The sequence below is a fragment of the Corella eumyota genome, chromosome 1 (genome assembly GCF_963082875.1).
Source record: "Corella eumyota chromosome 1, kaCorEumy4.1, whole genome shotgun sequence".
In the NCBI taxonomy this organism is placed as follows: Eukaryota; Metazoa; Chordata; class Ascidiacea; order Phlebobranchia; family Corellidae; genus Corella; species Corella eumyota.
The window spans coordinates 11,833,090-11,848,520 of record NC_137490.1 but is presented as its reverse complement, the minus strand read 5'-3'; the positions used below and the strand labels follow the sequence as shown (position 1 = coordinate 11,848,520).

The following is a 15,431-nucleotide window of genomic DNA, read 5'->3' as shown; positions in this document are numbered from 1 at the left end:
ATTGGAAAAAAGTCTATTTACTTAAAATTATTCTATGAAAATTAAAAGTAAACATTTATATTAGAAGTGGTTTTATAACTACTTGAACCAATTATTTTTCTATCTGTTTATGGGATTACTTAACTTTTTTTATGATAAATGCATCTTTTTTTTCAAGTCAATAATAAAATAATTAAGAATTTACAAACAACAAAAAAGATGCTAACTTAAATATTAAGCTAAGCTATGGTATAACAAAAACACATGAATTAATATGCAGGGGTTTTATTATCACTTTATACGATAAACATGGGTCGCAATTTTAAAATGAAAAGTATCATCAATTTAAAATTATGTTTCAAAAGTATGTTGCAATAATAAAACAGTATAAATATAAAGTAAATCAGGTCATAATCATTAGCAGTCGTCGTCAGTAAAGCCTACTTCAAGTCGGCGTTCTTAACAGAATCGATTCTAAAAATATAATCAAGTTTAGTTTTTAAAATCAAACAAATGGCTTTAAAAACGTATTTTTTCCTAAATTATTTACGTAGTAGTAGTAGTCGTGGCAGCATGAGCCATCGTAATGGCAATCATAATGGCATTGACAATCCCTATAAGGGTCATGTTTCTGCTGATTGCAAACATTTTTGCAAGTTTTCGCTGGGGCGTCTACCCTCACACATTTTGGAACATCACTTGACCATCTTCCATATCTGCAACTCAACTCTTCATCTCCCTTAATTTCGTAGCCTTCATTGCACCTAACAGTTACAGTATCACCATTAACGTATCGGCGTTGCTTTGGATCAAAATACCCGTAAGTTGGTGCGTAAATTCGGGGACATGCTCCTTTAAATGCAAATGCAAAACGTTTTGAATAACTCGTTGATTAAAAATGGGTAATTAAAAAAATATTATAAGATTGCTTTTGTCAAACTTACTTAAGCATTTTGGTGGGTCCGCATCCCATTCCCCGCCTTTCAAACACGTGATTTTACTAGATCCCACAATTGCGTAGTTACTGTAGCAGTAAAATCGAATATAACTACCAACTGCGTAATAATCTCGTCTAGGAAAAAGTACTCCATATCTTGGCTTATCAACCGGTTTACAGGCTATAATTTCTATTTTAAATGATAAATAGGTTAGAGATTAATAAGCACTTTTCCATTCTAATACGGCGATTAAAAAAAGTTTTTATTACTTTAGATCTGTAGGTTATTTACCTAAATTTTGGTTAAGATAAAAAGATAGTAATATTTAAGTTATTTTATTCTCAAAGTTAGTAAAATATGTTATTAGTTTTAATGTAAAACACTTACGTGGTTATTTTTTTATACAGCTTATAATTTAAGTTTTTATAGGCAAAAATCGCTAGATAAGTGAATATACTTACTCTTGCAAGTTGGTGGGGCAGGAGAAAATTCTCCGTTGTCCTGACAAGTTAACTTTTCTGAACCAACAAGTTTAAATCCTGAGTCACATCTAAACCAAACCGATTCACCAACTTCATACATCTCTTGGGGATCCACTACTTCGCCATTTTCAGGATCATTTGGTGTATCACACATCGTGGCTATAAAATAAGAAAATCAAATTATTTGATGTATTTAGGTATTTTTTTTAAATTTATTGTTGTTGTATTTACGTTCGCAAGTAGGTGCATCATTGTTAAAGTCTCCATTGTTTTGGCAAACAGTCATAACGTCTCCGACCAAGAAGTACCCATCATCACATTCAAATTCAACTACGTCACCTACTCCATATGGCCCCGTTGCTGGAGTTACTTGACCATTAGCAAGGTCAAATTCCTCAGTGCACATAACAGCTGGAAAATATTTAATTTGCATTAAAATACATAAAAACTATTCTTTGATTCTAAGAGTTAAAATGAGTAGTTAATTATTTACGTTCGCAAGTGGGTGCATCATTGTTAAAGTCTCCATTGTTTTGGCAAACAGTCATTTCGTCTCCGACCAAGAAGTACCCATCATCACATTCAAATTCAACTACGTCACCTACTCCATATGGCCCCGTTGCTGGAGTTACTTGACCATTAACAAGGTCAAATTCCTCAGTGCACATAACAGCTGAAAAATATATAATTTACATTAAAATACATAAAAACTATTCTTTGATTCTAAGAGTTAAAATAAGTAATTAATTATTTACGTTCGCAAGTGGGTGCATCATTGTTAAAGTCTCCATTGTTTTGGCAAACAGTCATTTCGTCTCCGACCAAGAAGTACCCATCATCACATTCAAATTCAACTACGTCACCTACTCTATATGGCCCCGTTGCTGGAGTTACTTGACCATTAACAAGGTCAAATTCCTCAGTGCACATAACAGCTGAAAAATATATAATTTACATTAAAATACATAAAAACTATTCTTTGATTCTAAGAGTTAAAATAAGTAGTTAATTATTTACGTTCGCAAGTGGGTGCATCATTGTTAAAGTCTCCATTGTTTTGGCAAACAGTCATTTCGTCTCCGACCAAGAAGTACCCATCATCACATTCAAATTCAACTACGTCACCTACTCCATATGGCCCCGTTGCTGGAGTTACTTGACCATTAGCAAGGTCAAATTCCTCAGTGCACATAACAGCTGAAAAATATATAATTTACATTAAAATACATAAAAACTATTCTTTGATTCTAAGAGTTAAAATAAGTAGTTAATTATTTACGTTCGCAAGTGGGTGCATCATTGTTAAAGTCTCCATTGTTTTGGCAAACAGTCATTTCGTCTCCGACCAAGAAGTACCCATCATCACATTCAAATTCAACTACGTCACCTACTCCATATGGCCCCGTTGCTGGAGTTACTTGACCATTAGCAAGGTCAAATTCCTCAGTGCACATAACAGCTGAAAAATATATAATTTACATTAAAATACATAAAAACTATTCTTTGATTCTAAGAGTTAAAATAAGTAGTTAAATATTTACGTTCGCAAGTGGGTGCATCATTGTTAAAGTCTCCATTGTTTTGGCAAACAGTCATTTCGTCTCCGACCAAGAAGTACCCATCATCACATTCAAATTCAACTACGTCACCTACTCCATATGGCCCCGTTGCTGGAGTTACTTGACCATTAACAAGGTCAAATTCCTCAGTGCACATAACAGCTGAAAAATATATAATTTACATTAAAATACATAAAAACTATTCTTTGATTCTAAGAGTTAAAATAAGTAGTTAATTATTTACGTTCGCAAGTGGGTGCATCATTGTTAAAGTCTCCATTGTTTTGGCAAACAGTCATTTCGTCTCCGACCAAGAAGTACCCATCATCACATTCAAATTCAACTACGTCACCTACTCCATATGGCCCCGTTGCTGGAGTTACTTGACCATTAGCAAGGTCAAATTCCTCAGTGCACATAACAGCTGAAAAATATATAATTTACATTAAAATACATAAAAACTATTCTTTGATTCTAAGAGTTAAAATAAGTAGTTAATTATTTACGTTCGCAAGTGGGTGCATCATTGTTAAAGTCTCCATTGTTTTGGCAAACAGTCATTTCGTCTCCGACCAAGAAGTACCCATCATCACATTCAAATTCAACTACGTCACCTACTCCATATGGCCCCGTTGCTGGAGTTACTTGACCATTAGCAAGGTCAAATTCCTCAGTGCACATAACAGCTGAAAAATATATAATTTACATTAAAATACATAAAAACTATTCTTTGATTCTAAGAGTTAAAATAAGTAGTTAATTATTTACGTTCGCAAGTGGGTGCATCATTGTTAAAGTCTCCATTGTTTTGGCAAACAGTCATTTCGTCTCCGACCAAGAAGTACCCATCATCACATTCAAATTCAACTACGTCACCTACTCCATATGGCCCCGTTGCTGGAGTTACTTGACCATTAGCAAGGTCAAATTCCTCAGTGCACATAACAGCTGAAAAATATATAATTTACATTAAAATACATAAAAACTATTCTTTGATTCTAAGAGTTAAAATAAGTAGTTAATTATTTACGTTCGCAAGTGGGTGCATCATTGTTAAAGTCTCCATTGTTTTGGCAAACAGTCATTTCGTCTCCGACCAAGAAGTACCCATCATCACATTCAAATTCAACTACGTCACCTACTCCATATGGCCCCGTTGCTGGAGTTACTTGACCATTAGCAAGGTCAAATTCCTCAGTGCACATAACAGCTGAAAAATATATAATTTACATTAAAATACATAAAAACTATTCTTTGATTCTAAGAGTTAAAATAAGTAGTTAATTATTTACGTTCGCAAGTGGGTGCATCATTGTTAAAGTCTCCATTGTTTTGGCAAACAGTCATTTTGTCTCCGACCAAGAAGTACCCATCATCACATTCAAATTCAACTACGTCACCTACTCCATATGGCCCCGTTGCTGGAGTTGCTTGACCATTAACAAGGTCAAATTCCTCAGTGCACATAACAGCTGAAAAATATATAATTTACATTAAAATACATAAAAACTATTCTTTGATTCTAAGAGTTAAAATAAGTAGTTAATTATTTACGTTCGCAAGTGGGTGCATCATTGTTAAAGTCTCCATTGTTTTGGCAAACAGTCATTTCGTCTCCGACCAAGAAGTACCCATCATCACATTCAAATTCAACTACGTCACCTACTCCATATGGCCCCGTTGCTGGAGTTACTTGACCATTAGCAAGGTCAAATTCCTCAGTGCACATAACAGCTGAAAAATATATAATTTACATTAAAATACATAAAAACTATTCTTTGATTCTAAGAGTTAAAATAAGTAGTTAATTATTTACGTTCGCAAGTGGGTGCATCATTGTTAAAGTCTCCATTGTTTTGGCAAACAGTCATTTCGTCTCCGACCAAGAAGTACCCATCATCACATTCAAATTCAACTACGTCACCTACTCCATATGGCCCCGTTGCTGGAGTTGCTTGACCATTAACAAGGTCAAATTCCTCAGTGCACATAACAGCTGAAAAATATATAATTTACATTAAAATACATAAAAACTATTCTTTGATTCTAAGAGTTAAAATAAGTAGTTAATTATTTACGTTCGCAAGTGGGTGCATCATTGTTAAAGTCTCCATTGTTTTGGCAAACAGTCATTTCGTCTCCGACCAAGAAGTACCCATCATCACATTCAAATTCAACTACGTCACCTACTCCATATGGCCCCGTTGCTGGAGTTACTTGACCATTAGCAAGGTCAAATTCCTCAGTGCACATAACAGCTGAAAAATATATAATTTACATTAAAATACATAAAAACTATTCTTTGATTCTAAGAGATAAAATGAGTAGTTAATTATTTACGTTCGCAAGTGGGTGCATCATTGTTAAAGTCTCCATTGGTTTGGCAAACAGTCATATCGTCTCCGACCAAGAAGTACCCATCATCACATTCAAATTCAACTACGTCACCTACTCCATATGGCCCCGTTGCTGGAGTTACTTGACCATTGGCAAGGTCAAATTCCTCAGTGCACATAACAGCTGAAAAATATTTAATTTGCATTAAAAACATAAAAACTTTTCTTCGATTTTAAGAGTTAAAATGAGTAGTTAATTATTTACGTTCGCAAGTGGGTGCATCATTGTTAAAGTCTCCATTGGTTTGGCAAACAGTCATATCGTCTCCGACCAAGAAGTACTCATCATCACATTCAAATTCAACTACGTCACCTACTCCATATGGCCCCGTTGCTGGAGTTACTTGACCATTAGCAAGGTCAAATTCCTCAGTGCACATAACAGCTGAAAAATATATAATTTACATTAAAAAACATAAAAACTATCTTTCAATTTTAAGGGAATTAAAAGAGAAGTCAATTATTTACGTTCGCAAGTGGGTGCATCATTGTTAAACGTTCCATCATCTTGGCAAACAGTCATATCGTCTCCGACCAAGAAGTACCCATCATCACATTCAAATTTAACTACAGTTTCAATGGCATATGGGCCATTTGGCGGACTGACAGCTCCATTTAGTAGTGTAAACTCTTCTTTACATTGTATGACTGTTAAAATCAAAATATTGTTTTATTTGATACAATCATTGAATTGTATACAATCATTGAGTCACTAGAATTCCCTTTTCGAACTTAACGTATTAATTTTTGGTTAATGCCTATTACATACATATAAACTACATCATAGTTTTACAAAAAATACTTACTGCGGCATGTAGGTAGTGGTTTGGAAAATTTTCCATTTGCTTCACATTTAGCATGTGTGTTGCCTACTAATTCATAATGTGGTGGACAAGAAAAATATACCACTTCGTGGGGATGGTAGGATGGTTTATCTTCAGTAAAGATCACATACGGAATATCGGGTTTGTAACATTTTGCCTCTAAATTTTTAAAGGCAATATTAATCCTAAGGAATTGGATTTTAAAATATTTTTACTTAAAATCAATTAAAGGGGCTGGGCAGTTTAATTAAATTTTATTTAGATTTTTTTAAAATGGCATACCAACACATGTAGGTGCTTCATCCGACCAAACAGCTTCTCCATAAATGTTAGTTATACATTCAATGTCTTTTGCTCCTATAATCACGTATCCTAGTTGACAAGAAAACCAAAGTTTGTCACCGACTATGAAGTAGTCGCGGTTCTTAGATTTTATTTCAAACTCGTAATACCGCCCGGGTACGTCGGGTATTGCTGGACATTTAGATGATGGATCTGGGGTTGGACTGGGAACTGTAATAGTAAAATAATTTATGTGTTTTTCTAAATATCTTAATTCTGGATGTGGGAAAGTCCACTTCACGACATAAATATAAAGTAATATCAGTTACGCCGACCCAGTCTCGTGCTGCCTTTGGCGGTTTGGGATATTATAGAATATAATTTTTCGATAATAACGCTGCTGATTAGGTGCTAGCTCGGCAGAAGTTTATACTGTTTATAGCGACTTATTTTAGGGCGCTACAGCATAAAAGCAGTTGGGGTTAAACCCAATACCTTACGTAGTGTAGCAAGTGTTTTTCTTATTACACCACGATGCCTGTTTGATGTTAACGTTATATGCTTTATTTAAGTTGTTGATTAAACACAGTTAAATTAGAAATAATACCTGGCTTTTGGCATGTTGGGTATATTTTGTTGGGCTCAACTACCCATTGGCCATTGTAACATTGGACGCGGTAATGCCCATGTAGCTCGTAGTCAAAATAACATACAACATATACGTAGGAACCATCAATTATAACCGAGTCTTCCGAGTAAGTATAAGAGTTGGGAATATCTAATTCGGAATTCTGGCATGCTGTATAAAAAAAAAGTTTACATAACATTTCAAACAATAGGTCATAATATTATTTTAAAAATGAGTAATGTGTAGTTTAATAAAATAGTCCAATGCAGTAAAAAAATTCTAAGCATACTTACTATAGGCAAACGAGCTGCACACCAGAGTGGCCAATATCGCAAGGCACAATTTGTAAATCATGACTTCTCCTATAACTTGTCTTCTTTTTTACAATACACTGTTTGTGACTAAAACAGTAATGTGACTTTAAACGCATATTCGAGGCTTTTATATAATATGCTGATTACAATTATTTTTAATTTGGGTCAAATTAAATTTTACAAATTGCTATTAATTAGGGCCCATTAAAAAGTATTAAATAAAGATTTAAACATTTTTTGCGCAATTAAAAACATTTATTATAACCTAACAAAAACAAAGTTATTAAACTTAAGAAACATTTTTTTAAATTTTTTCTTAACATCTGCCTAACAGATTTGGTTTATTGTGTAATATTTTGAATTTACCAGATTCCTACAATTGTTTTTAGAAAAAACATTGAATTTTCAGTCTAACAGTTGTTATATAATGACGTCCGACAATACTTAAATATTTATAAGAGTCTTTAATTATCATTTAAGCGTAATTATTTAAAAGGTATTTAAAATAATTAAAAGTCGGCGTTTGTTTACAAGTTGTTTGCTTTAATTAATCTGTAGGCTAAAATTATCATGAACAACACGTAGATTAAAGTAATTTTACGTCACCAACAAAACCACGCATCACGATTATTTTTTGGATTAACTTGAATTTAAAACGTAATAGAATGTCTAGCACTAAAGATTACGTTGTTCGTTTAAAGTTCTTTGCAACTGAAAGCTAAGTTTGGTTCTTTGTTTCCTAGTGCTATATTTTTATTTGTGTAAATATACAAATAAACGTTGCGATTGATTTTAGGTAACTTTTCATTCATTAGTTGTAAATTGACAACATGCAAATATATATTTAAAGTAGAAAATCTAAAAAATGGTAAAAAACGTATAAATAAATAGTCGTATGTATTTGACATTACGTGGTATTTACTACTTAAAAATCATTTACCAAACTTAAAAACATTATATTATTGTTTAATTGCAATTTTTGAAATAATTTTTACACTGAGTTAAAAAACAACTTACCACAAATAAAAACATTTTTTATTCTGAAATTTTGGATAATTTTTTTTATTATTTATGTGGTTTTAACATTTTAATTTATTTTCGTATAAAATGTATAATTAAAGTTAATCTATATTTCCGATTTGATGTGGTCAAACCTACATTAATGATAAATATTTTTTTTTATAATAATTGGTAGAACAAATGGCAAAACAAACTTGATTTACTAGCGTCATTTAATTTTACCTGATATTAATATTGAAACCTTTTAATTTAACTCTATTTACTCCAAATTTGCCATTTTTTACTTGTCGTTAGAGTGCGGTAAACCTTTTACCTTTAGTTGATCACAGGCACTTGGTAGACAAGGTCATGGCTTCAGACCACGTACCGGGAGGTTTCGGGTTCGAACCGCACAAATGCCACACTATTTGGTCTTGAACTCGGCGTTCACGAATGGCCCAAACACGTCCAAGTGTCACAATCCAGCCCGATAAATATCAAAAACCTATTTCCTTAAAAGGATATAGAAAAAAATTGGTAGACAAGAGTCCGTTTGTGTGGTACACCGTTTATGGTGTCAACTTGCGACCAAAAAGCTGCGGGTTCGAGTCGCACCAATACCACACACTGGTCGCCTTTGAGTCGGTGTTTACTAATAGTTTAAACACTAAAAATGAAAAGATATTTCGGGTTTAAGTTTTATAAAGGTTGTAACACCATCACCGATCGCAAGGCTATACAAAAAATTAATAAAATTGATTAATTTAAAATTTTTAATGGATATTCATTTTTATTTAACAACCATTTTCGATCTACACTAAAAGCAATATGTTTTGTATAATGTGTACATTTATGTTTATTTTACATAAAAACGTAAACTTAAATTTAAGAGCTTAATTCGGCTTTTTAATATCCTTGTTTTGATCTTACGTTACTACAGTAAACACATGGTTAGTAGAACAAAATTTACTGATTTTTTTTAGGTTTATGCAAGATGGTAATTAATCCATTTGATTTCAATTATTTTCAAAAATATACTATTTAAATAATGTTGCATCAATGTTTTGTTTTTTATAAGCCCAATAAGTTTATTTACAAGAAAATATTTAAAACTATTAACATATACAAAAATTATGACGTAAAACATTAAAATATGCAAAATAACGAAACTGAAATTTGACAAGCTTATTATATTCCTAGTTGTCCAACTGACATTTATGGCAAAACATTTTTAAACACAAAGCAAAACATTTTTTTTAAATGTGCAAAAGAACAAAAGTTACAACACTTTTAAATATATCAGGAGACCTATCACATAATCTATCTGTTTGCATTACGGTTAGTTACAAAAATCAAAAATAAAATTTTGGAGCACGTTGTGGAAAAAACATAGAAGATTATTTTGCAAATAAACACTTGGCTTGTATTATTAGCCATCTAAACGTCTTAAAAATATAGTTTTAAAAATATATAATAAAATTTAGTAAATTAAAAAGTTATTTTTTATGTACAAGGGAATGTATATATAGCCATGCTGCTTTTGCCAAATATTAAAAAATATTTTAAGCAATTCCAGTCGATTGTGTATGTTTGCAGAACCATTAAAAAAGATCCGCCACACGTTACGACTTTTTACCTAATCACAAAAGAAAATCAAGTTAATCGGAGCGGCATTGTTGCTTAGTGTCTGGCTTGTTAGGTTTAGTATTAGAAAATTATAGCACCGTATTATTTTTAGTCACGCGTTAAATAGTTTCTTTTTAATAAAAGAAAAATATTTATATTTAACAACAACATTAACCATCGTATTTTTTAGTTTTTATTTTGTCTTCAGGTTACTCTGTCTGCTAGTTACAATTTTTATACAAAATATTCACCCGATTAGTTAGCTATTAATCCTTTCGAAGCGCAAGGTTAACGATGACATTTACCGCCTCGAAGCGGTTTTAATAACTTAATAATGCCCTGAATTTTTGCGTTTTGACAGTTTATAATTTCATTTAATTGGACTTTTTTGTTAATTGGAACAGCAATTAGTTTTTATATTTAGTAAAATATTGTGTGTGCTAAATCAAATATTCAAGTTAATTTTAATTTGTGTTTAAATAGGTTACGTGATATTTTTGATAAATGATATTTCATACAAACTTTAAAAAAATTTAAATCAAAAAATAATTGTTCTGTTAGTATCGCACAGTTCAAATTAATGCTTTCACGATTTTTTTTCGAAAATAATAACATTCATAAAATTTGTGACACTTTTATTAAAAATTTATAAAATCTTAATTACTAAAATTTTATATTTTTTTAGTCGCGCTTCGGCCTAACTTATTGTTACATTTGTCGTTTAGTAGAACAGTGTTTGGTGTTTGTGACGCGGGAGCGTTGATTGACTTGATTATGCTTACGCACTAATTAACGGCGCGCAACTATTTCTCTCTGCGATAGCGTGGTAGCTTTATGTTGCATCTGTCTTACTTTAAACGTTTAAGTATACTCTGTTTTGTATTGCAAGTAACCTGTTTTTAATAAAGCGTATTGCCAATAAGAACGTCTGTTAAAATCTAGCAGAAAGCGAACCTTGAACGTTTTTGTAACATTACATTCAAGATAAAACATTTTGCAATAATTTTTAGTAGGACAAAAGTTTAGGTAATTTTAATTTTGGGTTTAAATAGGTCACGTGATATTTTTGGCCAATGATATTGCATATAAATTTTAAAAAAAATAAAAAATTTTAAATCAAAAAATAATTGTTCAAAACCTAAAATTTTATACTTATTAGACGAACATTCAATATCAAACATTTTGCCAAAATTTTCGGTAAAACAAAAAAAATATTAATATTCATAAAAGTTATTACACTTTATTAACAACTACTTAAATCTCAAAACCTTAAATTTTATATTTTATTAGACACACATTGGCCTAACTAACACTCAAAATAAAATATTTCGCAAAAATTTTCAGCAAAACAAAAGTTTCATTTAATTTTTATTCTGGTTTTAATTAGGTCACGTGATATTTTTGGCCAATGATATTGCATAAAATTTAGTCGAGCAGGCAAAGCAATTACTACATTTCAGGGCCTTGTACAGCTTTGGGCATTTCAGTAGGCGTTCATCTGATTTCCTTCATAAAATTACACTTAACGTTGATGTTTTAAATATCTTTTGTTTGGTTATTTTGAAGCATGAGCACAAACAATTTTGTAATAAACTAATTGTTGTTACACATAACAATCTACTTTTATTTTAAGATAAATTAAATAAATATATAACTTGGCTCAACTTAAGTTATTATAACACAATGTTTTGTATTAAAAATGAATTGATTAACATAAAATTTAATATTTACATAATTAGCAGACACAGTGTACTGATGACAAAATAAAAACCAAAAAATACAGTGAACGATGTTGTTGTTAAATATAAAAACCATTGTTATAAAAAACATTAAAAAGCAAACTATTTAACTCGACTAAAAATAATACGATGCTAAGATATACTAAAGTTGTACGTAATATCTTGATTTTACACTTATACTAAATCTAACAAGTTAGACGCTAAGCAACAACGCCGCTCCGGCTAAAATCCATTTTGCTCGATTTTCCTTTGTTTTCAAGTTGAAAGTCCAAACGTAAGTAGGACCTCTTTCCCTAGTTCGGTAAACTGGGCATTCGTACACGTTCTTCGTTTCTTGTCGATCGACTGGGATTGCTTTAACGAACATAACTGGCACTGATGCTGTAAGTTCTTTAAGTTTGGCTTCAGCCATAAAACCTTTATGAGAACACAAGTATTAAAAATTATTTAGTTTTGGTTTTTAAGATCTTTTACAATCTTTGTAAAATCATAGTGTTTTGACTGTACCATAAAACAATTAACAGAGCAAATCAAGAAGATTAAAAAAATCAAGTTTTTAAGTTAAACAAATTTAGGACCACTTTTCGTTAAACTTATACCAGCTAAACAATTACCTGTTTGTGTATCCCATTTTGCGCCCTCCAAGAACAAACCATGAACGTAGGCTCCTTCTCTCGGTGGATGACTAAAATCATCTTTATGTTTTTTGGTAACGTCAACCGACAATATCATCTTGTCAAGTGCCCATTCGTTTCTGCGAGCCATGCTCTGCAAATAAATTTAAAAACAATGATAAGATGTAGGATATAATCCCAAAGGTAATTAAATTAAAAAGTATTAACTATAATTATTGTTATAACATACCTGCATTATAGCTGTTAAAAAAGACTGTGGGTTAAATAAACCTCCAAGCCATACGACCGACGGCAAAATCAAGTCGTGTGTCCAAGTGTCTAATTCACGACATCTTACCAGCAAGTCCGAATACCTAAAAATAACAAAATAAAATTGATAAAAAATAAAACTTACAGAAGAATTAATAGCAAATTTAATTTTAAAAAATTTGGCTAAGAAATATATAATCAGAGCCACGTTTTTAATTTTTAATTTTTTTTACAACTGAAATATTATTTAAACTCTAATTTAAATTTTATATTATCTTAAAATATTAGGTTAACATACCAAAGTCCTAAATTGTAAAGAGATGGATAAGCTATTTTAGACCATGAATTAGGCACTTTATCTAGGTACAATGAATTTTGTATCTCCTCCATTTCAGCCGAGATCGTTAGTTCACCTTTTAATCCAAGGTCAACTTCTTTAAGAGATCGCCTATGTGCAAATATTTATTAATTAAATAAGTGTAGAGCAATGTTAATATAACACTATTTTTATAGCTTTGAATAACAAAATAAAATTGTTTCTTTCCGTGTAAATTAGTTAAATTAGAATAAAACGTGAATTTCACCTAATCTCATGTATTAGGCCGTTCATTCTCTCGCATTCTTGAAAGCAAACCAAAATATAAGGCGTTCTTTCAAGAGTTTTTGCCAGTATTTCACTCATTACAAATTCTTCGGGAAGTTTTTCCAGAATATCTTCGATTGTTGTCTTTACGATTTCCTCCATTGTCGACCCTCTTTCGCCACCTTGCGAGCCCTCTCTCGGCTGCATTTCCAGCACAGTTCGAAACAGGTTGTCTGATGTTACAGTTAAAATACCAACCTCAGCGTTGGGGTGTAAACCATACAAGGTAGGACTTTCGGGTGGCAACATTTCATCAATATATTTGTGGTAGCCTTTGTAGTCCATGTTGACAGGTACGGGAAAGCCTGGGCTTAAATACAATTCACCGTCCAACTGGTAAAAAAATGCTTTTATATTTCTCTTTAAAGCAAAAGTTTAAACAAAAAATAGCAAATAAGACACTTTATTATTTTTTCTACCTGTTTCTAGCTATCACTATAAAGACTACAATTGGCGCTTTGTAATAGAATAAAAGTCCATCAGGTTAAAAAGTTAATATCCTAACACTTTAACGGATAACTTCATACCGCTGCATGAACTTAGGTGCAAATACCACCAACATAAATGATAAATTAAAAGTAATTTTACTTGTTGTTGATCCATGTAAACTTCCAAATAAGTTCTACATAACCTTCTATCCCAGTCATCAGTAATATGACCTCCATACATTATTTCACCAAATAAATATCGCAAATCCGTCCATGGTACCTAATATCAACATTTAAAAAAAAAATTCTTATTTTATAATATTGCATTAGCATAAAATGTTCCAAGAATAAAATATTAAATTAACATTAAATAATGTACCTTTGGATTAACCTCCAGGTAGTTATACAACACATTGACAGATATTGTAAGATCTCCTGTGTTAAATGGATATCTGCGATTCCACCCCTAAAAATGTAAATATCGCAACGTTAATAAACATTACAACCAGAATATTTCAGCACATGCTTTATTTAAATTTTATCATAGATGAATAGAAAAAATTAACATACCTGGGCTCCGAATTTTCTTCTTTCAGCAACAGCTGAGTGAAAGTAACAAAGTGAAAACAAGATTGATTTAAACTCAGTTTCACGAACACACATCTCTAAAGTATCCTGAAAACAGATTGTTTTTTTTATAAGTCATCTTAATACAGCATTTACATAACTTATAAAACGTAGTTTAAGTTTCAACCAACTTGTAAAAAAATATATTATACAAACAGTACGTTTTTTTTTTATCTAAGATTGTAATATTATATTTTTTACTTTGAATAAACATTTGCTTCAACTTAATTTTTTAGATATTTTTACCTGGTTAAAATTGTCAAATGCTGCATGTAAGTTTGCGTGCATGCCAGTAGGAGGTTCGCTTGTAATTTTAATCGAGTTTTCCAGAATGCCTTGTGGTATGACATGTTGTTCAGGTGTGGGTGGCGGCTCAGCACTAATGAACACCCTGTAATCTTTGTGACCACTCACTGAGTACTGTTCAATCAATTGTTCAAGTCTTGGTAACCATTTTGCTGTTTAAATTTAACATAGAATTGTTAAACTTGTTGCATGTGAAAGCATATTTTTTTCCATCTGGTTTACAAATCATTAATTTTATGTAGTCAAATTTGTTTTAACTATGTATACTAGGTTATACAAGATTTTTATATGGATATTACTAACTGTAAAAATTTAACTTACCAACAAGATGCACGTTCTGCAAAATAACCCAATGTCCCTTCTCAGATGCAACAGCAAGAGATTGTTCTGCAACTACTTCCTGGCCTTGTCCAAGTGAAATACTGTGAAAGTTGTCTTTGTCAGTTGTAAAACCAAGTTTATTACCTAAAATTAAACAAAACATAAATTTAACATAATTACATTAACAACCCCAAAAAAAATTTTAGTTTGTATAAATAACAAAAAAATTTTTTTAAGTATATGTTAGTCTAATATAAATTGGACAAAAAAAAGATGCCAATAAAAATAAACTTGCCCAATGCTTCTACGTTTTTCAAAGGATCGACTCCTGGTGAAAGAACAAAGAATAAAGGAGTGTTTTTTGAGCTTTCCTCAAACGTTTTCTGAAACTCAATCCCACGATTTTCAACATATTTGCTTCCCAATTCTCTTTCAATGTAGTTTCTTAAAAAAACG

General features: G+C 31.5%; 3 protein-coding genes across 3 annotated transcripts in view; all 3 read right to left on the bottom strand.

Moving 5' to 3' along the window:
- Window positions 1–254: 254 nt before the first annotated feature.
- On the bottom strand, window positions 255–3,114 carry LOC145763336 (P-selectin-like). Its single transcript, XM_082574769.1, has 10 exons — window positions 2,941–3,114; window positions 2,679–2,858; window positions 2,417–2,596; window positions 2,155–2,334; window positions 1,893–2,072; window positions 1,631–1,810; window positions 1,379–1,558; window positions 924–1,106; window positions 530–831; window positions 255–453 (listed from the first exon to the last, which is right to left on the bottom strand). The coding sequence occupies exons 1-10, from the start codon at window positions 2,993–2,995 to the stop codon at window positions 439–441; spliced, it is 1,635 nt and encodes a 544-aa protein (XP_082430895.1). The 5' UTR covers window positions 2,996–3,114; the 3' UTR covers window positions 255–438.
- Window positions 3,115–3,194: 80 nt separating this feature from the next.
- On the bottom strand, window positions 3,195–7,488 carry LOC145763324 (sushi, von Willebrand factor type A, EGF and pentraxin domain-containing protein 1-like). Its single transcript, XM_082574757.1, has 14 exons — window positions 7,382–7,488; window positions 7,068–7,259; window positions 6,461–6,691; window positions 6,161–6,337; window positions 5,823–6,002; window positions 5,560–5,739; window positions 5,299–5,478; window positions 5,037–5,216; window positions 4,775–4,954; window positions 4,513–4,692; window positions 3,989–4,168; window positions 3,727–3,906; window positions 3,465–3,644; window positions 3,195–3,382 (listed from the first exon to the last, which is right to left on the bottom strand). The coding sequence occupies exons 1-14, from the start codon at window positions 7,440–7,442 to the stop codon at window positions 3,195–3,197; spliced, it is 2,469 nt and encodes an 822-aa protein (XP_082430883.1). The 5' UTR covers window positions 7,443–7,488.
- A 4,363-nt stretch (window positions 7,489–11,851) lies between these two features.
- LOC145754934 (dynein beta chain, ciliary-like) overlaps window positions 11,852–15,431 on the bottom strand; it is a 45,088-nt gene continuing 41,508 nt past the window's right edge. The window contains exons 79-89 of the mRNA XM_082571111.1: window positions 15,271–15,419; window positions 14,976–15,119; window positions 14,595–14,806; window positions 14,292–14,396; window positions 14,101–14,187; window positions 13,882–14,001; window positions 13,235–13,626; window positions 12,949–13,098; window positions 12,631–12,754; window positions 12,381–12,534; window positions 11,852–12,183 (exon numbers count right to left, since the gene is read on the bottom strand). Of these exons, the coding sequence (XP_082427237.1) occupies window positions 11,960–12,183; window positions 12,381–12,534; window positions 12,631–12,754; window positions 12,949–13,098; window positions 13,235–13,626; window positions 13,882–14,001; window positions 14,101–14,187; window positions 14,292–14,396; window positions 14,595–14,806; window positions 14,976–15,119; window positions 15,271–15,419 (1,861 nt within the window). The 3' untranslated portion in view covers window positions 11,852–11,959. The remainder of the gene's footprint in view (window positions 12,184–12,380; window positions 12,535–12,630; window positions 12,755–12,948; window positions 13,099–13,234; window positions 13,627–13,881; window positions 14,002–14,100; window positions 14,188–14,291; window positions 14,397–14,594; window positions 14,807–14,975; window positions 15,120–15,270; window positions 15,420–15,431) is intronic.